Here is a 25,645-nt window from a genome sequence, read left to right as displayed (position 1 = left end):
TTACTTCAGAATTGTGTCTTCTGATTGAAGCAACGTCTGCAATCCTCTGCGAACGTTACACAGTTCCTCTTCTTGCTGTGCAAAAAGCATTACATTTATGCTACTTTAAATAAAATGCTCATTTTTTTCATTAAATACTGTAATTCTGGTGCATAGTATATGCTGATTTTAACATATAAAATATGACACTTTTCCACATCAACATTAATATAAGAGTCCGAACTAAGCCACTATATCCATATCCATCTGCTGCATTTATCACCCAGAGAGAGTTTAAAGTACATGTCAGTGACACCTGGATTCTGACTAATTTGTATTTTTGATAGGGGATTAGCAATTGCAATTTTCATTAATTTAGTGTTCAAACAGCTATACTTAAACAATAAATAAAAACGAGAACAAGATCACTTAATTTACCATTTCCTTTAGAAGTTTCTCTTGGAGTGCTTTTATGTCTTCATTCATCAGATGCATCTATAAAAAGATACAGAATGCATCTTCTCTGCTCAAAATCAGTAACCCATTTTCCAGAAAACTATTAGATCCAAAGATGGTTTATAACTGCAAGATACACACATGCACATGCACCCACCTGCCTCAGGAAATGGGTGGGTGTTTGAAATTTGTTCTTTTTTGGACAATTATCACTAACAAACAAAGGCATAGAATACAAATCTTGCTGCAGTTTTGCAGATAACTGCACACACCTTCTAAAAGGTGAAAGGTAGGCCCAAACACTGAATGTTTTTACATTAAGTCACATTTTATAACAAAAACTATGAAAATTCTTCTGTGGCATTGATACAATGTGGAGCATAAAGACATTCTTTGGAAAAAGAGTCAATACTGGTATCTGTTGGTAGAACTGAAGCACTATTAAAACCAAGAAACAAAAAAGTCATCATACCTCTGAAGTAAAAATATTTTCTTCATAGTCAAGACTATGGCAGATGTTCTTTTCAAATGAAGTTTTAAGAACCTCAATTCTAAAGAAATAAAAAGCAGTTCAAATAACTTTGCTATGTATGAGCTTTCTACATATATCATCAATACATTCTATTAGTTGTAGTCCATTTGTACCTAAAAGCATGGTTAAATGTTACCATCATTGTTACTACGGGAGTAGTCCCTCACGCATGTGGAGAAATTTAGATGGGGAATAATTCCATTTTTCCTGTAATGTAACATTTTGATGTAATTTTCTCATTTCATCCACGATCTCTAATGCTATGGATGAGAGAGATTGCACAGGGAACAGTAGTTGGCCTATTTATAAATCAAATGTACAGAACAAAAACCTCGTCCTGGGATTAATGAAACCTACTAACCTCTGTTGCTCATTTTTCATGTATGTACTAAAAGTATGTGTATGTTTTTTCCAAAAGGTCTGGAAAGAAAAAACATGAATAGATGATAATCAGTAGATAAAATAATATTTTGTGAACTAAAACTGGCTGATATCTAATAGGAATAAAATCACCTACAACCACAGACTCAGCACAGAATGGGCAGCAGTTACACAGTCACCACAGAAGCTTGAAAAAAAACCAAAACAACAAAGCCAGTCTCACCAAAAAACACCAAAACCACTTGTTTTTCCTAAGTTTCAAACCATGAAAAAGAATTCTAGATGACCTTTCAAAGTCCCTTCAAACCCTTAAGATTCTGTGATAATTTAAGCCATGCCTTCAGAGTAAAAGAAAGAAGCAAACATAGTCTTGTGTTTACCTGAATATTGTACATTGATTTTTGCATTACAGCAAGTAGCAGACACATAATGTCAACAGGTTCATTGTAGAACATACAGCGAATTGGGTTGAAATCCCTACGTGCTCTTACTGAAATACAAATCAGCTGAAAAAAAGGCTCACAAAGTGGGGTATACAGCCCATTAAAAGCAGCAATAGTAGTTTATTCTAGGAAGAAAAACATATAGTGGAGATCTAGAAATTCCAAGACCATAGCATTAGCTAATTTTAATGACTCAAATTCATTATTTGAAAACTGACCTCATTTTTAAGAAAAATTAGAAAGGCTTTAAAAAAAAAAATCAGAATTAATGATGTAAAGTTGAAGATAAAATGAATAATCTACAGACTGCATACAAATTTGCTTTTCTCCATGACCAAGCAATTAAAATACAAACCGAGAATTCCTTTTCCATGCTTTTCAGGGACTGAGAATCTTTTTCAAAATTCTCAAGTTGCTCAAGGAGAACATAATGAAACTTGTCCATCTGCCTGAGCCTACCAAAACAAAATTAGTTACTTTTAGAAGGTATTAATTGCCTTTTAAGTGTGTTTTTACAAGAAATTGTTTCTTACAGACCTGCATTCATGAAGCTGGTAACTCATTGCTGTCAAATGCTCGTGGACAGCTCTTAAAGATTGCTTGGTAAAATAATCCATTTTGCGTGAGCGGCTCTGTGAGGATGTTTAAATGTTAAATTAGGGTTATATGCACCTTAGAAAAAAACCCCTTTATTCACAGCTCACGATGAGCAAAGCCCCTTTTTTTTTTCTTTTAATCTCCCTATTGTTTAAGGAAAAGCTGTTAATGAAATGCAAATAAACAAGGGTTTATGTTTTTGATAGAGCTCTACCTAACTTAAGTACAAGTACATTACTTGATAAATAGGGCAAGTACACGTGGGATGAATGCAGTGTGCTTATAGCGGTCTTAGACGAGCAAATGTTTTATTCAGGCTCACGTTTTGCTTTTAGTAAGTACATTTCATTCATGGCTTTGATAATTTGAAAAAAAAAAAACCCCAACAAAATCAAAGCCCAGTACACTTTCCATATATCGGCTTTTTTTCACACAACTGAGGCTAAAAACTAAAACAGACCTGGGAAAGAAAACCACTGGGGAGTTAGGTACATAAAAGAAACTGAAAAAGGCATAAAAGGAAACTTGAACTATTTAATTTCATGAACTTCTATGCACAAAGCTCTCTTCATGTCCTTTTAAGCAAATTCTGTGGTGTAAGACAAGCTATAATTCCTATGCACATGGACCCACACAGACAACTAATATTGAAACGTCTTGCCTCAATTTTCTTAGTAAATTCTTTTTGGAGCTTCTGACATATACTGATAGTTGAACAACCAGGTTCCCAGCCTTCCCCATCCAAAAGAAACAGTTCATTTACAGATACAGTAGACATGTTTTCAGACACTGTGAAGGTAAAAAAAAAAAAGATAATGTCACAAATTGAGTATGGAAAAGTATCCTTGCAAGGAGAGGGCCTAGAACAGTTTTTATTACGTATATATTCATTGCACCTATTAGATGGCTGAGACTAGTTTCTACTTTCATATCAACTTTAACTTTTTAAATGGATAGTCTCTAAGTATTTAGCATTTCTTTTTATTTAAACATGTACAATGCTTTTTTAATAGATATTATCCTTTGTTGTTAAACATTTGTTACATTATTTTAAACTTTTGCACAACTACAGTCAACATTCACTTCAGAACTAACCTCTGTAAGCAACAGCATCATCTTTTTTAAACAGTTTTCTAGGCTGTAACTTTGTTCTTCTATCTCCTTTCTTTTCCTTCTCTTTGCTTGTTTCTACTTCCTCAGAATTGCTTTCTGTATCACTGTGGTACTTCCTTTTGAGAAATGTCTGTATAGTTGGTCCTTTAATAACCATGAAAACAATGCTTCATTTTAGGATTATTTAGAACAATGGCATGAGGATAAGGAAGAGTTTATTGATCCCTTGGATCCAAACTCTAGGAGTACGCATCTTGGTTTTAAAGCTTGAGAAATAAACAAAAGTTAATAAGCATTGCATTTATGGAGGGCATGTTCAGCAGAAATGACAACTAGATGCAAATGAACAAGAGGATTTCAATAGAACACAGAACTCTACCACAAGCAAAACTTAATTAAAACAGCAGAGAAAATTAGGAATGGGATAATACTGAAAAGAAGCAGAAACCAGGATTAAAAAACTTGTGCCATATTTTTATGCCAAAGAAACAGTTTTCTTCACCTTTATGAAGACATAAAGAAAGTCTTTTCCTCCAATTAAATGTACCTGAGCCATGTGTGGAATCACAAGGTTCTTCACCCCAAGACTGTACTTTACTTGCACTGGAAACAGAAGAGGGAGATGGTGGTACATAATCCTAAAAGAAAAGTCACTGATTTATTAGTTTCCAAACAAAAGCACTTTTAGAAGTCTTCATCATAAATCCACATTTATGTTGCTTTTCATTAAACTAAGGACATGAACACAACTACAGTGAGGCAAAAAATAAATCAGTGCATGAATTATTACTAGGTCTCATTAGATGAAAGAAAAAAATTCTTCACCACATGAATAATGCCACATGGTCAATATCATTTATAAATGGATATTCATTATGGCAATAATAAGTCAAATAATCAATAAGGTCTAATTTTTTCTTGCAATAAGTCACAAACAAAATTATTTCCTAAAGGACTAATTAGTGCTTTTTTAATAGAAAAAGTCCTTATAGAAAGTGTTTTGAAGCTATACTGCAGTTTTTATTTGCCAATCCTACAACGTTTGTTATACTGACTAGGAAGTACATTAATGCTAAAACTGTGAGAGCACTTCTTCACCTCAAGACTTTTTCACTGCAGAGATGTTTCAATAACAAAATAAATTTTTCACAAAGTCAATATAAAAATACTTTCTCCCTGCTATTTTTTAAGATGTTACTTACAACTGATCCTTTTGGGATACAGCTCTTGCCTTCTATCCACACAATAAACAACCCCCTACATTAAACAATTCCCTACATTATCTCTGAATTAAAGAAATTAAAAATTAACTGGTAGAATTTTCCAGGCAAGTCACAAGTAAACATTATAGATAATGTTTAACAGTAGAAACATGCATTTCTCTTTATAGATAATGTTTAACATTAGAAACATGCATTTCTCTTACACCCCATCAAAGGAATTAGCAACATACCTCCTCTTTACTTTTGGAGATAGGTTTAGCGATATCTTTTAGTTTTCCTTTAACAGAAAGTGTGTCTGAAAAGGAATGTCCAAAACTTGAATCTTCATTATCATCACGTGTTTCAGGCACAGATCCTTTTGCATGTTTTCCACTGACAGTTTTGTATGGCTTTAAACTGAGCTACACATTAACGAAAAAAAAAATCCTTACTTAAAGGACACCTTCAAAAGCAGGGAACAGGTGGCAGCTGAATGAGGTAGTTTTCAATAAAGTAATTGCAAGAGTAACTTTGATATTCTTACCAAAGATGCTTCACTTAAAGCTGGGGAGAAACTTTTATTTCCAAATGTTAAATTTTTAACACTTCTCTCAGGGGACTGATTTAGACATATACTTTGAATACTCTTCTTTTGTGGAAAGAAATTATTAGGAGAGACTTCTTTTTCAAAGTTTAACATTTCACTTTTTTCTGGTGTTGACTCCTGAAGGCCAGGTGATCTTTCACTATAAATATGCTCTTGAGTAACATCTCCTCCAGACAGTCTTTCAGAGCCTAGAAAACAGTTACTTCACTGTCAGCATGAAGAATGAAAGTTAAAAAAGTTAACTTCTCAACTCCAAGTATTTGCAAGTCTAAGATGTGTGAAACTTTAAGTGTTGCCAATATACCTTGCCATGCTTACACTTTTTGCACTACTTTAGCAGTCACCAGATTCACTCTAAGGCTTGTGCAGCTCACTTCTGTATTATGCCAATATCAAATAACTGTACCAACCTACAGAAGTGTTAATAACATATTAATAACTTTCCTTAAATTACACAGTACACACTGAATTGGGGGATACCTCTTAATTTTAAAAGCAAAACATAAATGCAAAATTGTACTACTGGAATAATCCTTAACCTCCAAACTTAATTTACTACTTTATCACAATTCAAAATACCTACATTTCAGTGTCTGAGGAGACACAGGACTCTCAGATAATGCCATTTCAACTGTCTTTTGTTCTGGAGAATTCTTTGATTTAATAAATGCTCTCTGCACATAATCAGTTACTGTCTTTAGCTCCACAGATACAATATTTCGGAGATCCTTTTGCCGATTATCATCCTTGTTTTCCCCATTCATATGTTTCTATTAAAATACAAAGTTGATATAAGCATTACTTGTAAACATACAGAAGAGTATATAAATGCAGAGCATATTATATATATGCAGAGTATATTGTCTATATGTACCATTGAAGAAACATACAGCCCAAAAAGGAACGTTACTTAAAGTACTTGAGGATACTTAACTATCATATCAGGTGTTCCAAAATCAATAAGCATTGAATTTGTGTAATTCTGCACCCAAATTTCTATTCTTATGAACTTCTTAATTATCAGAGATAACTACTAATGGTTCAGGATGTAATAAATGAAGTTTACAAACCTATCTATGTACACTGAAACGTTTTGCTGAAAATGATTTATCAGACAATGTTATTGCTAACTTAATGATTAAGTCCTGTTTGGATATTCAGCAAATATATTGACACATTCTCTATCAGGGCAGCATTTGCTATTGTACAAAAAATAAGCATGTACACAAAATCACATATTCCAGAAGAATAAGGTTTGGCCTACTAAAGTCTCCCATTTAATAGACATATTAAAAAAATTGTTAAGCTTTTAAAATACAGGACATGATAGTTCTTTGCAGCAGAATAAATTTCAAAATTAGAAACTGACATACTATTCTGATTGAGAAGACTTATCAAGGACTGACTTCCCTATCAGCTAAACAGTCATTATTAAAAAAAGGATACTACTAGAAATAACAAACACAAATCATTTTAACTTTCTCATGTTGGGAACTTAAAATTTAGGAGTACTAAGTAGAAAGTAGATGAAAGTTTATGTTGAAAATTATAACAGAAGCAGATCTTCGTGAATCAAGTGCAGCTATATACCTGTATTTTTGATTTCTCCTCCATAAAGGTGCATGCTAAAGATTTTCTTTCACCCTCTGACTCTGAACTGGAAGGCTCTTTGTAATTTTTTGCTAATGCTGCTCTTCGGGGTCGTTTTTGTCTGGTGGCAGGTTCTATAATTTCATTAGTTCTTGAATTCTGTTTTTTACATTTGTTTGTCTTTGGAAGAATAAAAACATCCAACCATCAGTCTACTAAGCATTTGGGGAAGACAATTTGCCCTGTAGATGGGGCATGGTATAGTCAGGTATGTAGGAGTCTAAAAAGTGAAGAGGTAAAATAAATGCATGTTCAACTAGGGCAAAGCTGAAGTGGGTTTCCAAAGGTTGTTCTCTGAAATACATACACTTTTAAATCAGATTGTAACTGATTTTTAATAGAACAAACCCAAATGCCTGAAGTATTCACCAAAAGAACATCAGAGACCTGATATTAGAAAGGATGTAAAGTGTTACACCTCAGACTAGGTGAGATTAGAATTCTGTTGAAAAGTGTTCTACACAAAACAAGTGCTTTCCTAGCTTCCTCATCCCCAAGGACAAGTCTATTTATGACTTCTTGGGCTCCAGATGCTCTCCATTTAAGTTTATGCAGTAATGGAACCCTATCTCTTCAAAGTAGGCGCTGTGAATTTGCTTGGGTAGATCTGGGTAATTTTGTAGCTACAGAAGGAAACATTTTATTAAGACAGATTCAGCATTGGGCAACTGAAGCCTTTTTCAGTTTTGATTTACATGGATCAGGCAACACCATCAATACCTACATGTAGTGAGCATTGAGTACATGCATGCAGCTTTAAGTTATTAATATTAAACAGATTTTAAGAACTGTTGTGCAGTCTTACTCATAGCTAGCATTATGCCTTAAATACTAGGTAGATACTACATAAAAAGAACACAGTACCTGAAAAGAACAACTGAATTTAACAGATGATCTTGAAGTAAGTACAGAGAAATAACACATACATATGAAAAAAATATTTAAAACCAGTTTCCGTGGTGAATTAAGACATTTTGAATTTATCTTTCAAGTCTACTTACAAAGTTTCATTTACCTTTTTCTTATTTGCATTTTTGCCTTCAGGCTTATCCATATGGCAAACAGGTTCAGAGAGTTTATCTGCTGTTAAAATACCTAACATTGGAAAAAAATGTTGGACATCTGAGTTTTAGCTTTAAAATCATAAAATCACTTCTTAAGCCTGCAAACTTACTGATTCAGTAAACTGCTTTCAGTACATTATTTGAAAAAAGCCAAAGGTTTTTTGGTTGACAACAATCTCTGCTTGCCCCAATAATTTTCCACAAAAAAATACAGATTTTCTGAAAGGTAACTTTTATAAATGATTAGAACTAACTTGAAAATTCCTCATGCTTAGAAAAGACAACAAAAACCTATTGTATGTGCAATACAGCACGTGATATACTGTGCAGTGAATAGCTATAGACAAATTTATTACAGTGTTCTTAAGAAATACAAGAAGTTGCTTACTTTTGTTTGTGGTTATTAGTTTCCCTAAGTTTTTCTTTCTACTGTAATCAATTAACTGGACTTTGGGTTTTCTCTTTGATTCTTGTAGCCAACTAATGTCAGTCTTGTTGTCATCACCTCTGTATTCTGTGTCAGTGTCACTGAAGAGATGCTTCTTGTTTTGATTGTTTCTAGTCTATAAAACACAAACATTTTCTTAAGCTGTTGATTTAATATACCTTTCACATAACTGGTATTTAAGGTTAGGAAAACAAGATATACTGATCCACAAAATTGTGAGCCTTACTTTTTTTCTGCCTTTCACTTCAGTGCTACTTTTGCTATCATCTGCATTCCTTAATTAGAAAAAGAAAAAGCACCTTTAAATGATACATTTTAAAATACTTGCTCTGTATCTTTCTACTATTCATGTGATATATGGATTAAGGATTCAAACAAATGAATCTACTTCAGTTTTTACATCCGTTGCAGAAATATTTGTTTATTTTTCCCTAAAGAATGTGCTTATTTGCTAACGTTCAGTAAGAGCACATAACAACAGTGTGTCCCTTTGCAGGCTGATTGTGAACCAAAATCAACCCCCCTCTATTCAGCAGTTTGATATCCCCATAGTATTCCACGAGCTGTTTTCTTCATGAAACATTCTTCCTTTTTTATCAGCTTCCAAAAGGAAATAGTAAAACAGCCTAGAAGACCAAAGCAGATACTTTAATGGCTTGGAGAAACAGCTCAGATGTTTATCATGGAATGCTGGAGAACGCTAACAATACTATTCTTAATGACAACCAGCAGACTAGGACATAATGTAACATCCCTACCCTTTTTTGTTTAGATCTGTATGAACACTCAGCTCAGTAACATGCAATTCTTGGATCTAAAAATGTAAATAAATAAGAAGCAAATGAAAGTTTTCATTTGTTATACAGTTTGAACAAAATTAATCATGATATCAGAAAGTAACAGCTACGTGCTTTTTTCTCAGTTTTCCTACTCAACAATTTCTATCTTTGAAATTATTTAAGAACAGAGATGACAGTTGAAACCAACTGAAACTGACTGAAGCTTCTAATATACCAAGCTACTACATTAGTTTCCATCCACTTGCTTCATTCCACAACTCAGGAGGCTCCTCTGAGCCATAAGCAACAAAACTATGTTTTGTTGTTTTTTGCTTTTATCTTAGCTAGATTTTCTTATTACTCCAACGTCTGGACAAAGATGTCTTTACAATGGGGATCAGAATGACAGCAATAATGCTTTCAAGGTAACAGCATAATAACAAAATAATGATACTCCTAATATTCTTAACTCAGGAAAACACTGTAAAACAGCTTTAAATGGGGAAGACTTAGGATAGCATGTAGCATTATACATTTGGATGCGATGGAGGTATTTCCATGGCAAACTTTTTCTCTCCACTTAGTTCAGTGATATCATTTGAATTTTTAGATGTTAACCACATCTTCAATAGACATAATTCAAGCTGACTGAGCTCCTTTTTATTTTGTTCATATCATAGCAGTTTTGGTTATATTCTTACTTGAAGCTTTATTGTAGGTTCATCAAACCCACTGATGCAAAAGTTGTAGATATCGTCCCTGTCAAACAGACACAGAGATCAATTTTGTGATTGAATTAATAAACATTTCGTGAAGTTAGATAGGAGTAATTAGAGATTTTGTTGAAAATGTTTTAATCACTTACATATGACCTGCAGTTTTGTTAGGAAAAGCAGTGGTTTTCAGCTTTCTATGCTGAGCTGTTTCCTATATATAAATGAAAAGTTAACTCATGTCAAATGTGGACTATTCATTCATACACACTGTCATCTCAAAAAGTTATTCATAATGAACATACAAAAAAACCTAGCAGCTGCTCAGACTTCCAATTACTTAGCAATGGTACAAAATGGCAAACAGGAACAAGAGACAGCAGAAACTAATTTGTCATTTAAGGATATCAACAAAACTTATTTTTTTTCCTCTGATTAATTTCTGTGGCCTGGCTATAAACTATTTAAGGATTCTATGATCTCATGTACTATATTTTTATTCTGAATATTTAGCAGTGCCATGTTCAAAAGGAACAGATTCAATTATATAATATGTAAACAAAAATTCACTTGCTGACAGTTGCCTGTAACAATATAATACTGCATAATACATAAAAGGTATTTTAAGTATATAGAGTCAGTGTACACTTTAAATCACAGATATGATATCTGTGAACTTTTGCTTTACATCTACTAGCACCACTATAAGTACATAGACCTGATACCAAAAAAATTCCCAACAAAAGCAATGTTACCTTAGATACAAAGGATTTATTTAACTGTGACCTAAAAAATAAGGATACATTTTGTTAAATACTAATTATTGCTAATAAAAGCCTATCAAACACAACACATTTACTCAGACAGTTAAATACAAATCCAAGATTACAAGAGATCGGCTGTTTTCATTTTTGTCCTCTAGAAAAATTGATCCCAGATCACTGAGATATACATCAGGTTGTACATGTCTTGTGAGCTCCTATCCAAAAGCTTTAAAAGGGGATGTAGCCTAAAAATTCCAGTCCTTTTTCACCTAGTTACAATCCAACATGAATGACATGTCCTTATACATAAAGTGTATCTCTAAGTATTAGTTCCAGCAAGGTAAGACTAATTTTCTTACTTAAAAGATTCTTACATTTAAACTTCCTAACAGTCAACTATTTCAGGAAAAGAGAACTAGGAACTTCAGATAACCAGAAAATTGATGACTGAATCCAGGTTTGACCCCCAAACTATGATGGAGACAGTCAACATGTGCAGTGCCCATGAACTACCACATTTAATTTCTCTCTGTGAAAGGTGTTGCAAGTGAATGAGCAAAAGATTACTGAAGAGAGTTTCTAACAGCCTTTGTAGTTACTTTCACAACTGGAACTGTTTGACTACTAGGCTCTTTGTCTTTAGTGCAATAGTGTTTATCAGAAGTTCACAAATGATTCAGATGAAAGGAGAATGTGAAATAACTGTTAGACAGAGGGAGTAGGATCACAGACAAAGTCATATGCACAAAAAGAATAAACAAAAAAGCACATAGTTAACATACCTGCTGAAACCCAAGGAGTCTCTTGCTTTGCTTTTCTCATCAGTCTTCACTTTATATCTGTCACTGATTTTACTAATTAGTGATTTTGTTGCATCCGTAATTTCTTTAGACTTTGTTTTCTATAAAAATAGAATTTAAGACTCAACTTTGAACCCAAATTAAAAATTCACAACAGTCACCTGAACATCATCAAATGTCTTCCCGATGCACTAAATCCCATTCCTTTGAGCACCATTTTCTTTTGCACTGCCCAAATATTGAATATACAACATCAGTTTAATGGATATTTTCTTTTAAATGTTGTTTTGTGTACTACAACATCCAAAAGTGAATGAAGAAGTCCACGAGAAGCACAAGTTGCTGCTCATTTATGAATTAATTTTTTAAAAATATTTTTAAAAAGAAATTCAGATTAAACTAATCTTCAACAGGTCACACTGAAGAAGCAAACAGCGAAGCTGACATTGAAGAAATGATGGTAAGAAACTCTCACCGTCTTGGATGGTTTTGGATTTGCAGTGTCTTTTCTAAAGAGAACATCAGGTTCCTCTTTTGTGAGATTGGAATGCAAAGATGTTGCAGACACTCTGGCTGAAAGACATTTGTAAAATGATGTTTCAGTAGTGGTTTAAATATTTTTCCCTTCTGTACTTAACATTTCTGTTCCAAATGATTAACTGACTGCCCAACAAATATTTTACAGTTTTCTTCCTGCATGGTATTTATGTAATTTTAATGGTTTCCGTATCTTTTTTATAAGCTAACACAGAAAGAAAAAGCACAGGTGTAGGTTAAAAATTAATCTAAAACATTTTCAACCGTAACAGTTAACAGAATGTGAAAACAAAGTGGATGGGACATACGTGCCAGTGGTGGATTTGGCTTGTGCCTGTCACTAGTTGATATATTCTTCTCAGGAACAGAGCATGCTCTTTTTTTACATGTTTTGGTTTTATCAAAAGAACTCTCCAAATGACCAGACAGCCTAACAAAAATGATATCATTTTATTACCAGTGACTTGCAGAAACTAAGTCTTAGCATATACATATAAGGGTGTTGGTTTGGCACCAGGAATTTCAGAATGAAAAAATCCCCACAGGTACCATGACATAATAAAAGTGACCTGGCTTACATAGCCAACAGTTCTTAATGCAACTCTCAAGCAAGACAAGACAAATGTTGGTATTTTCTCAAACTATGCAACAAATTTTCCATTCTGAAGGGAGTATTTTCAAGTATTGCCAAAGTGAGTGACAACAAGGGTAACTTGGTTTTCTTTTGCAATACTTACAAAGGTTTGTTGCTTTTCCCTACTGGCTGAAAATCGGGGATGACATCCAGCGCTTCATCTAAAGGAGACATATATTTGTATCAACTATTATTACAAAAGAAACAGATAAAATGGAAATGATTTTAAAAAGACCATCGACACTTGTAAAATTACTCGCCTAAAGTTTGTTTGTGTGTGGTCTCAGTTGCTGCCTCTGTGGTAACTTCTAAAACTTCTTCAGTATACATTTGCTAGAGTGGGATAACAAAATATAAACAGTATAACCTCCTAAACTTGTTCTTTCTCTAGTAAAATATGACATTATTTTTTTCATTTCATAGAAGTGTTGATCCCAGTACCTTTTCAGGTACTGCTTCATTTCTCATATTTGACTTCCCGACCTTCTGTTCCATTTCACGATATTCGCTGTTTGGTGTGCACCTTTGCCCACTCTAGGAAGCACAATAAGTAGCACTGACAGTTACAATCCATAAAAGCAAAAGAAGCAAACCTGTCCTAGAGTTGGCATAAACTACGCATTCTATATGTTGAAGCCTTTTCTAAAGCATGGCCACATTAAAAAAATCCTGCAGAATCCCATAGTCTGGGATATGACCTGAATCTGACCCAGAAAGACATTTAGAACCAGAACTAAAGATGTCACTTTGAAGTCTTTGAGTGGAACAGAAGCCATAATACATATATAGTCAAGTTGCACTTCCCTGACACCTACCTAGTTTTGTTTGATTTTAGTGGATCCCTAATAAAAAATGCACTAAACCAAACACTGTAGATGCTAAAACTTGAAAACATTAACATTGCACAGCTACAACTGAATGTATTATATGCTCTTAACAAGTATTTCAACACTGTCTAATTAAGATTCTACGCATATATGATTCTTATATACAAAGGAAGAATGATGGTTTTAGCAAGAGCAAGTTAACTCAGAGGTCAGAACTGTAAATGAAACTGGAAGTCCACAAGACAAAAATACTATGCAATAAGACAAAACACACTATTTTTTATAAGTGAGTTAATGACTGCAATATTCTAGCTCTTTAAAATATGGATTAGGAACAAATTAGAACAGAAAGAATGTTATTCTAAGACAGCTACAGGTGATGTGCATACTCCGGTAGACTCTTGATAGAAATTCTTTGCTCTGCTCTCATTTATTGCATCACTGGTAGACCTTTCAGCAGAAGTCATCATTTCCAAAGGTAACTTATATCGTCCTTTATGAGAAGTAGCTGAAAACAAACAAGAGATATATTAGAATTCTGCCATTTCTTCTGTCATGATTGCTGTGCTTTCTGTAACATCAATATGAAGAACCCATGCCCATGTTTACATCTATTCCATAAACTTCCCAAAACATTGGCTAGCATTTACATCAACTAGTTATGTACCTTTTATAATTCTACTGATTTCAGTTAAGTTCTGTGGAGGTTAATGAGCTCATAGAGTGTGGATATCTGCAGGCAACAATGTTTTTTACAGCCTGGCTCTGGTAGAAAATAGTTGGTCATCTATTTAAAGATTTTACCATAACATATTTTTTCTGCAATAGACTGTGTGGCTTAAGTTCCAAATAAAAAAGTTACAGAAGTTCTCTCTCTTGTTCCATCCTAATTTGGAAATGCTTTCTTTTCTAGCCTCTGTCCCTCTTAATTTATATGTGATACATGGACATACATAACTAATAATATTGACACACTTGAGACTGTCAGATAGAAAATTGTTTGCTAGTCATGCTGTTCTGCCACTAGTTCCATCTCCAGCCTCTGCTGGTCTTTGTCTCACAAATCTCTTCCTTACAGAAAGTATTAAATAATCTACTAATAGTCTTACTGTAATAGAAAGTGATGACTAATATCTGTGATAAAGTTTCTACTTTATCCTTTTCTCTGTGAGAAGCAATTTTGACCTAAGTATCAATATGACCAGACCTGTGACTCAACCTTGCAGTGGATCCCACTTTGCTGACTTCCCCTATAGTCAACTACCTCTTGAAGAAACACAAGCAGTTTCTTGGTAAGAAGTAAAATGCAAGCAATAGATGTTCACATTCTTCACTACAACTGCTATAAAAGCACTAACTGCTGAGAATTCTTTAAATCAAGAGCAAATGAAGAAGGAGGTGAAAAAAAATACCCACGTTTTAGGTTCTCTAATCAATTGCTGACTTCACAGCTCACTCCAGCACAGTTAACTGACAGCAGCAGTAAAAAAAAAAAACAGGTGAACCTCACCTACTTGGAATGTATATGCAGCTATCATCCTGCCCCTAGTCTATGCACTAATAGCAAGTGGCCTAGTTTAAAAATGTCAAGCTTTAAGCACCTGCTAGGGAGATTTTAAAAGGTCTACTTTTCATTTCCAGCTCTCCACACGATCATAGTTTATGCTTTTATTTCCAAGATGATTTATAGCATATTTTCACCCTGAAAGTACTTGTAAACATACATTTGCTGGCAAATTCCAGTGGACTCCTTGTAGAAAACCTTGTCGTTCCAGGAATAAGCACTGATGCTTCAGACACTTTCCTTTTATGAGATGCAGTTATCTTGAGGAACAGAAAAAAACTTGACCATAATACACAGATTTAAAGATGACAACACAAGATTTTGGAAAACCTAATTCCAAGAGACTTTTGACACTTCATACTACTGGCATGTCAATTGCTGCTGCTGCTGCACACACATCTATGTCATCTGATTTTTGTGAAATTCTCTTTTTAGAGAAACTTCACCAAAATACTTGCTTTATATAATACTTAAAATGTATATTTCAAAAACTCAGATCTGTGATTGGTCTTTTCTAAATTAATTCAATGAAGTATGGACAAATCCTATCCCTGGTTAACAATCAAAGTAACCAAGATGATTCCCAGGAGTTTCTGCAGAGCTATTACTTAAGCTACAAACCAGTAGGTCAGGAACAAGTTTATGAGGCTACTGTTGGCAAGACATGCACTGTATGTCTGTCACATGATGAGACATGGTGACATTGCTGCATCTTTTCCCCATTCCTAGTGTTCCTGTAGTTAGTCCTCCAATCACTATAATATGTTTATAACTTTATAGTTATTTTGGGGCAAAAGAAAGCCCAGTTATTTAGGCCTGGTGTCTTCTCAGTTTAAATCAGAGAATCAGCTATGCACAGGAACAGTCCCATGAAACCATGATTTGAATACCAGAGTACAGGACTCATTTTGATCACCACATGCTTTTGTATAATCACCAGTTTTGCTGAATGCCAAGGCTATACGACTTGTCTCTATTACTATTGCTGATCATTACTAAGTCCCCAGAGGCTGTTCAAGACTTTCGCATATCAGAAGAGATGTAAATTTGTCTTGAAAACATTTATCTTTAAAGAGAATTCTCAGAACATAATGGTGTAAAAAACATTAACAAATGCTTTTTATTTTTGTGCCATAGTTGTAGTTTCTAAATAAATTATAATGAAAACTTTTTTTAGCAAGGGGATTTACATAGGTTAGTGTCAAGATGTGAAGAACAAACTCATCATTAATTACATTCCAATATTAAAAAAACTGGGTTTTTATACTATGATAAAGATTTAAATTGACTTGTATTTTTTATGTAATCCTTTCTGTTTTGATAATCCTACTTACCTTGGAGGAATCATCTCTGCATTTTTCTTGACTGTCACTTTTATTCCGAGTCCTCAAAGTACCAGGAAGTTGTTTGGATTTGTACTTAGTGAGCTGCTCTTCTTCAGATTTTGTTTCCCAACATGGTGACAACTGACTTTCTGGTATCAGAACCTACACAATATTTTTTAAATTTTACTTCAATATTTGGATTTTATTATGTTTTACATGTTATCTTTACACAAACACCCAAAGAGCCATTTCTTTACCCTAACACATTCTTCACTGTAGGAACTTCAGAGCTTATACAGTTAAATTTTGAAAAGCATCCAACCTGTTATTTCACTAACAAGAAAGGGTTACCAAATCACAATTTGTATAAAAGAACTTTTCTATTTTTGTATTTGTATATATTGTCTGAAGTATTCTATGTTTGAGCTATTAACATTAATATCTCCCTAGATATAAAATACATAATTACTAGAAACTTAACTGGGTTCAGAGTTATCTTTACCTACTGGCAGTATAAAATAAGCCCTTATTTTCACGATGAATGTTCATAAATTAGCAAATAATCAAACTCAAATTAAAAACAACAAGAAAAGAACCATCTCAAGTAATAAAATACCTGTGATCCGCTTTCATCAAAAAGCACACGTACACTTGTTTTGGCAACTGATGCAGACTGCTTCTTACTAAAGCCCTACAAAGTGAGTGACCATCTAAGTAAGATTTATGCTTTGTTTGCTTTTTCTAAACAAGAAATGTAAATATTTAAGTCAGAGATCTAAGTATTGGGGCAAAGTAGTTTGTTATAAGCAGTATGCAGTAGGCTATGTCCCTCAGCACCACATCTACATGTCTTTTGAATACCTTTCAGGATGGTGCCTCTACCCTGGGCAGCTTGTTCCAATACTTGACAACCCTTTTCGAATCCACACCCTCCCAGCACAACTGAGGCTATTTCCTCTCGCCTTTATTAGGCATCCTCACTGAAGGTTAACATTTGGGAGAAATGCTGCTCTGCAGTGGCAGTGTTAATAAGAAATGCTTGGTATAAATAGATGCCAATAATCATAGCTGTAACAACACTTATATTGCAACAGAAGCTTTCTTTTGAATCCATTAAAAACTATTCAAAGGTGTTTAAATCTTACCTTATATTTACTAAATCCATAGATCTTTCTTGTTACATCTTTGATTTCCAAAATAGAATCAAAATATAAAAAAATTTTCTCTCCTTCTTGATTACCCACATACATGGGGCTTTTTAGATCTATTGTTAACAATTTCTTTGAATCTTTTTCTGGACAAAAGCAAAATTGGAAAAGTAGTTTCATTACAATTTAACATGTCATATAATGCTTGTAAATACTTGAAACTTACTTGTATTCTTCAGTTTAGCTAGTAAGATGTAGATTTTAATTCACTCTAACCTATAACAAATGTCATTAGTGAAACAATTCAAGATTTATTCTTTTAGAAATGCTTATTCTGTATGTTGTCCTGTAGAATTTTATTTGAAGGTTATTTACTATAGTTGCAGGCAAATTTCAGGTATTTACAAAACTATTCCAACTAGTTTGAAGGAAACACTATGTCATTATCTTATATCTTATTTTACATTGAAATAACTATAAAACATTAAAGTTATTTTAAGTAAATTTCACCTGCATGACTAAAATGCAAATGTGACCACAGTGTAATGTAATCCCTGATAATAACAGCACCTTTAATATTGTGAGTGGGAATTTTGCTTTGCTGAGAATTAAGTCAGTACTTTAGGATTAATCAGTTTGAAAATCCAAGTTAGTGTATAACAACAAGTCATATTTTTGAGTGCAAATACCTTCAAGGCTGTACAGGTCTACTTCTTCTTCTGGTATAATGACTGTTTCCCACTGTTGATCCTTATTTGAAAAATACATATTTTTAAAGATACAAAAGCATGATTCTACAATTTAAGGAAGTGTGGTGACCAGAAAACCATTCAGTGAGGACAAATTTTCAACTTTTTAAATCCCTTGGTACAAGGAGTGACAATGAACTTCATTTATGACACTGAACAGTATTTTGGAAGATTAAACAGTTAATAAAACAGTTAAGTTGCATTTACACAAATTACAACTTCAAATTTGTAAATAGGTTCTTGTTCACATGTGTATATGTTAAACTATTCACAAAGGGTATCAGAAAGTCATTGCTTTGAAACTGTTTGATCTAAATATTTACATCAAATCTAGATTATATTTCTGCCCTTCACACTGTAAGTGCACACATAACTTTGACATGTTACTATGGGGAAACAAATTTGATACACTTGAAAAAATGTGCATCTCCTGCCCCAGAACAAAACTGATAAAAAATTAGCTTACTGCATCATCTGCTGCCACATAAAAAGATATACTTCTGCTACCGACGTTGAAATCAACCCAAAATTCTTCAAGGTTTTCATCCAAGGGTATCTTTAGCTAAAACAAAAAAAATTGAAAGAGCTGAAAGCAATGATTTGTATCAACTAACAGGCTTTGTGTTAGTTAGAAAAACTTTAAGTACATGTACATCCGTATAATCCTGAAAAAAAATATAGTTTTCTTATTCCATCTTTAGTTTTTTCTTAACTGGAAAGAAAATTAATTCTCCAGTTGCACAAATGAAAATCTGTGAATTTATGATTAAGTCTGTAACTCACCTCAAATTGATCAAGAGCTGCTGATAAACATGGATATGTAAAAACCCTGTAAAAAAAATGATATTTTGTCAAGTATCTTAAAATGCTGTAATTTTGCATATCTGAACCTATGTAAATCCCTGGATTGAGTTTTCAGTACAAAACTTGTGTACGTTTGAGACTGTGAGATCGCAGCAATGTAAAGGGCAGCCACCTGACTGCACTTTTCCCCAAAGCAGAAAACAAGGAATTATATGTATCGTCACAGTTAAAGCAGTGGTGACCTGCTGTCACTACATTCGTACTTCTAGCTCATCTGCTGACATTTCAAGAATGGTATTCAAACTGAATATACACCTGATATATTACTCAATTTACTATTTAATATTTTGAAAATATCTTAATTCTGTCTGGTACTTTGACTTCATATCACAGCAACGTTTGTCTTATTTGCTTGCATTATTTTATTTCAGAGCTTCCCCAGATGTTTTTTGTGTTACAAAGGTTACTTCCAATGACTGGCCATAAAAATAAAGAAAATATATTATCTCTTAAAAAGCATTTTTACCTTCTTTTATCTCCAAGCATGCCATTCACCTGGTTAAGAAATTTTCTGCAATCCTATTAAAACATAGAAATCTCTTCAAAAACTGTAAAACAAAAGTTTACCTCCCTAGAAATATTTTACATATGACTTACTGTTTCAAACTCAGAATCTTTAATTTCTTTAAATGCATTGGACACAAACTCCATGGAAAACCATTGGGATGCCAGTTCTCCTCTTTGCTTCTCTGTTACCATTCTGCATAAAGCTTCTGTAATGGCTACTTGCAGGTCATAGTCTACAGTGCAACATATTTTACAGAAATTATAGTTTTAAAGGTACTATTGATGTAGAAAAAATATTCTGGTTTAAGAATATAAGCAGTGCTGAATGTTTCCCATTATATCTAATAACGTAACCTATAAGGAAATATAGATAAACTACAGGAATGACTAAACAACTTACGTCTCAAAATCAAATTTCAACTAGACTTTCAAGAAGGACACCGGATATGTAAGAAAGAGAGAAGTTTTCAGCTTTCAGTTGACTGAACTGGGAAATTGTATACAAAAGTGATCCTTGAGAGAAGTGACGGTACTACTAAACATGGCTGGCAGTTCACTGTCCTCAAAAATTGACTTCATGATCTTCTGCTACTACAAAACTTATATTCTAGAGAAGGAAAAGAACTGAAAACTTCACAGAGTTAGCCATAAACTGCATACATCTGAAACATTCCAGTTTGCAGACTGTTCATGCTACATTCTCAGCTTCTAGGTCTCTCCTCTGGATTTTTAAAAGATCTGCATGCAATTCTTAAAAATACTAAATTATTAAGTCCCATGCTCACCTCCAGCATCCAAAATTCTCTTTCCCATGTCACTCCTGCCAAATAAAGTAACATTTCATCAAAGTATGACAGCAACACAAAGCAAAGAAGAAAAGTGTATTTAATTACAAGCTTTAAATATATGAGATGAAACCCCAATTCCACTAAATTCCTGGACTTCAAGGGGTAAGTTTGTTATGCTAAGGATATACATCTGAAAGCACTACTGGGGAAGTCAATCACCTGATATGTACAAATTTTATTCTAGTAATGATTTGAAACGCTGTAAAAAAATGTTCTCAATGTGAATAGCTTGTCCTTCTATGACTGATTCACTGTGCTTTATATACATCCTTATTCATAAGCGTTTAATTATTTTCACAAAATCATAGGAGAATAACCCATGAGAAAACTTGCCCACAGCCATTAACTCCAGGAACAGAAGAGCAAATGCAAAAATGAGTTAAATAGAGACCTATCAGTATGCCTTATGAACAGCCTTACTAAAAACTGCCTTCCCAGCTATGCAAATGATGTAAGAATATAAAAATTACACTTAAAATTATTTACATGACAAGCAACATTTCCTTTGTAGAAAGTATCTTTTTCCTGGCATCTCGAGGCATGTTGTCAAGTATTAAATTAAGTTTTCTTACTACCTAAGAAGAGTAGAAAAGAGAGAGTAAGATTAAATATAAGCTGTAAAGTAATTCGTATATTGGGCCCTTGTAATATATTTCATATCACTGAAGACTATGTCTAAATAACTGAAAAACGAGACAATGAGTTCTATCATACCATAAATGGTATTTGTCTTAATATAACTACCTCAATTTCAATAAATAACACACTAAATCTGAAGAGTTACGTTTCTTATTTGCAGATGTAAATATAGAAAAAAAACTTTCAGTTACAGTTCTGTCTCTAGTGATTGCTAGGCTAAAGCGTATCTTAATTTTGCATTAAAAAGCCTTTCCTTTGGAGATAACAGTCTCTACAGAAGACTTTTTGTAATGTTCTCTTTCTTTGGAAAGGAAGAAAAACCTGACAACACAAGGTTACTAAAATAAATAGGAGAAATTTGCAGTATACTAGAAAGTACACAAGTTTCCTGCAACTTTACAACAACTAATCTTAATCCTATTTACAGCAGTTGTAATAGCTGTATAAAAGTGTTTAAAATAATATTCTCTTTCTCATCACAATCTCAATATTACTGTTTTGTAATTTACTGTTCAAAATGAAATTATATGTCAGTAATCTGGAAACAAAACAACCCACTCTTCAATATATAAACATCAAACATTCCCAGAGAAAAACACTAGAATATTCTATTTTTTTGTAACATCTGTACAGTTAAGCTGTCTTCACAAAGTCTGTTAAAACACTAACCAGAAAAACGTTGCTTAAAAATAAAAATATTTACCTCCTGCTGAACATAAAAATTAACTCTTACATCAGTGATGAGGGTACATGTTCTCAGAACAAAGTTTTCTAGTATTTGCATTTTACCTAATGAACAGGAAAGAAACAAAGATTTACTGAGAGTGCTAGTGTCCCCTCATCAGCATTTGGAAAAATGTTCATTTTCATTTAGAACTCAGGTACGCCATCCTTTCACAAAATACAGGATTGCTGACACTTGAACATCTTATGCTTCACATTAAATGCAAACCAGAACAGTTACTTCAATTTATAATAAATATGGCTCTTTATGAAGTTCCTATTTCTGTGCTATAAATGCGTAAATCTCCTTGGCATGGGATTGCTGTTTTTAAAATACAATCAGATTAATTCTATAACTCAGTTCTCTGAGATGTAATTTAGACCCTGGAATTTATCTTCCTGGGGACAAGGAAATGAATCTTTTATTTTGATCTTGACAGCATAACGTAGTAACTTAATACCTAGTGCTACATTGAAAGGTAAGGGCAGCATGATATCCATGGTAACAAGGTCAATAGGAAGGACTGCTGTGCTCTACCCAGCTTTGACAGCTTAGGAATAATATCCTTTCTAGGAAAAAGTTGTCATCTCTGAAGAGGACAGACTATACTGCTTTTTAATACTAACATCAGCAAGTTACAAGGAAATCTGTCAGCAGAGAAACTTCAAATCGAACAATCAAAGTTACAGCTGATACTCAGGCTACTCAGGATTTTGTGTACAGAACATTCTGCTTGAGAATAAACCCTTTCCTGTTAAAGTTTATTAGCTGAAGCTTCCAGATCTCATGGTATATTTACATTACATCAATAAACTCTGTACTACCCTCATTATACATGTTCTTCTCAGTACTAACCTGCCTCAAGGTGGCTGCATAAGTAGTAACAGTTATTTTTAACAGGGATAACTTTAAAATATCTCTTTCAGAACATTTTAACTATTATACCTAGTCCATATTTTTTTAAAGCTCACCTTCAGGTCTGCTATCACCTATATCCTAGAATAAAAAACCAAAACACATCATGTTGACACCACAAACATTACAGCATAAAAACCAAGCAACATGTAACTAAAGTAAGTCATAAATAGCATTTAAGAGTTTAAAATTATGCCATCCTCAATGAAGAGCATACGAGACTTCTTCTGATACCAAGTGTGCTTTCCCAAGTTGATATTTCAGTTAAATTTATGGAAATTATATCATCAATGAAAAAAATTTTTATGAACAGAAAAAGACCTCAAAGATCTTATAAAGTCCTGGGATTAGCATACCAATAAGTTACGTAATCAAAATTAGACCAAGACAACTTTTTTTTGGTTCCTTAGATTGTATATATAAGTTCATATAAGTAACACTTGTTGAAGTTTTAAAACCTGATTTTATGATGCCAATCATGAACAGAGAGAGTAAAAATACAGGCTAATTATTTATCCAAAAGCACTTATAATCTATTTCAGAAACCATGATAACATTAACTTTAGAAGAATATTATATAGAAACACATTTCAAAGCCTCTTTGTTGTTAAACTAGCAATAATTATTTTGACAAATATAATGTATTTCATTATCAATATGTTTTTTACCAGCAATATGTTGAAGAAATCTTCAGCCAGATTTGTAAGCATTTCATTTTTTTCATTTCCTCTGAGGACCCAGATTTCTTTTAACTTTTCAAACCAATTAACCATGTGAAGGGAAAAAAAAAGCTATTTTAATAGCATGAAAGATGACAATAGCTTGTATTATACTTAACTTACACAACCCATAAAAAGATTAAAACAATAGCAACAGTGATACCAGCCTGCTGAACATACTTCAGCCTCAGACTGAAATTTTTCACACACACTAAACAAACGTAGATGTAATTTCTGTGGCTGACTTGCTACCACAAGAATTTGGCATCTACCCTCACAGACAAGAGCTCAATAATGGCTGGACACAAAACTGTGTTTGTAGGTGTGAATACGAGCATGAAATTACCACCAAGATGGTTTGGGTTTTTAAAAAAAAAAGCAGTTGAGAAGGTAACTGAGTAACATTCATTTGACATTGCCACTCATTTTCTCCAGTGAAAGGAGTAAGGAAGTGGTATCTACTTTTCAGTATGTCTATTATGTTGAGTTACAGATGACTAACATTTAACATGGAGGTTGAAATATCATAAAATAATCAGAATATTGCTATAGTCTGTTGAAAGAACAGGTGCAATACCACTGTTGTATTAACAAAAAATTATTAAACTGCAGCAGGAAATTCCAATTCCTGACTCAATAGCAGTATTGCAAGCCCATATAAGATATCATCTCGTAATTGCTGTATCTAAATTATATGTTGCATGATTTGCAAAACATTCACTGTGGTAGAGCAGCAGCACTTCATAAGAAGTAACTTGTCAAAATTAAATCAGAATAATGATTGTTGCAAAGTTATAATAAATTGTTCATTCAGAAACAATTAAGGAACAATCTGTTCAGTACTGAAGCATTACTTATGCATGCTTTTAAATTTAAATTTGCTTAATTTTTATTTTAAGAAGTTCAAGGATGCTTTATGGTTTTACTTATCCTTCCAATAAGACCATATTTTATCATTGCTGGGAGCCCATCTTCTCCAGCTATGCTGATTTTTTTGCCACATTTCTGAATAGCATTTAGTAAAGTGGAAATGCTTTTGACTTCTTGTTTGTCAAGCTCCTGAAATCAAAATTATAACAAAAGCTTTAGTGTAAAGTTCTTGAAGAACCTGTATTTAATTAATCAGATGTCTTTTTGTTCTTAAAAACACCTTAATTTCAGCTTGAGGTAGAAATTTCATTCTTTTATTTCATGTTTTCAAAGTAACAGCTGGTATAAACAAAGACACATAATAATTAAAAAACGTAAACCTTTTTCAGACTATTACAATATCAATATAGCTTAATCTGATGCAATGATCACATTACCCAACACAGAAGCTTATCTAACTTGTTGATGAACTGCTTGCTGCATTTGTGAGAGACATTTTCAGTGTCTTCTGCTGCCAGAAATTGTTCTAATGATTGGAAATCTTTTTTTCTTGTAGCTTCATCAATTAACTTTTCAAACTATCAACAATAAAACAGAACAACTTTATTACTATATGTTTAAGACTGATAAAAAAATAAACATTGGTTTTACACAATTGTCTGCTGCATTCTAAGCAAATATTTTGTATCACAAAATCATTAAATGCAAAACCTACAGTACAGAACACCATATCTAACACATGAATCATGACAAGACTTATTCAATGAGCTTTTAATTGTCAATTTCCCTTAACTGAATGGGTTTTTTCCCCTTCACATTACAGAATGCTTACAGAAGTGTTCATTGTGATAATACCTCTTCCTTTAATATTTTGCATTCCTGACTTCAAAATATATTAATATATTTGAAGACTACTGCCTTCCTCCACTAATTGGCCACTCTATTTCCAAATTAATGATAAATGGATTTAATATTTTGATCTTCATTATTGTCCCAACTGATTTATGTATGTCAAATGCATATGATTTACTTTCATCAGTCACAATTTCCAATTCCTCTTGCTTTCCACCAAGCTATTTAGCACTAACCCCTGTCAAAGGAAAATTTCCTCATATCACATTCTTTGTCACTGCAAATTTTACTTGTAATTAAATATCAGAAAAAGTGCTTTAAGCTAATAATTAAACCAATCAGTACTCATATTCTGGTCTATAAGCACATACCTCAGTCTCATTCCGGGCTGCCAT

General features: G+C 33.2%; 1 protein-coding gene across 1 annotated transcript; it reads right to left on the bottom strand.

The window, feature by feature from the left end:
- Nucleotides 1-25,645, bottom strand: SYCP2 (synaptonemal complex protein 2). Its single transcript, XM_062009329.1, has 43 exons — nt 25,622-25,645; nt 24,836-24,976; nt 24,459-24,587; nt 23,478-23,582; nt 22,866-22,890; nt 21,874-21,959; nt 21,018-21,106; nt 20,469-20,503; nt 19,774-19,916; nt 19,643-19,695; nt 19,096-19,141; nt 18,779-18,874; nt 18,253-18,313; nt 17,561-17,709; nt 17,032-17,106; nt 16,425-16,577; nt 15,251-15,350; nt 13,916-14,034; nt 12,960-13,032; nt 12,803-12,860; nt 12,356-12,495; nt 12,004-12,101; nt 11,511-11,629; nt 10,720-10,750; nt 10,117-10,178; nt 9,953-10,010; nt 9,231-9,286; nt 8,699-8,747; nt 8,413-8,587; nt 7,976-8,043; nt 6,901-7,080; nt 5,894-6,080; nt 5,248-5,498; nt 4,955-5,125; nt 4,049-4,139; nt 3,484-3,645; nt 3,050-3,177; nt 2,329-2,423; nt 2,147-2,246; nt 1,329-1,387; nt 908-986; nt 418-474; nt 1-75 (listed from the first exon to the last, which is right to left on the bottom strand). Exons 1-43 carry the CDS (start codon nt 25,643-25,645, stop codon nt 1-3), a joined length of 4,251 nt encoding a protein of 1,416 aa, XP_061865313.1.

The sequence above is a fragment of the Colius striatus genome, chromosome 16, assembly GCF_028858725.1.
Source record: "Colius striatus isolate bColStr4 chromosome 16, bColStr4.1.hap1, whole genome shotgun sequence".
NCBI lineage: Eukaryota > Metazoa > Chordata > Aves > Coliiformes > Coliidae > Colius > Colius striatus.
This window is presented reverse-complemented; position numbering and strand designations above follow the sequence as displayed.

Excerpts from the sequence above, each read along its gene's own strand:
- SYCP2 (XM_062009329.1), bottom strand. The coding sequence starts at position 25,645 with ATGGCAGCCCGGAATGAGACTGAG. Across the intron at positions 23,583-24,458 it reads AATATGGTCTTATTGGAAGG|ATGGTTAATTGGTTTGAAAA; the intron begins ATAAGTAAAACC and ends TTTTCCCTTCAC. Across the intron at positions 18,314-18,778 it reads ATGTGGCAGCAGATGATGCA|GATCAACAGTGGGAAACAGT; the intron begins GTAAGCTAATTT and ends TTTTCAAATAAG.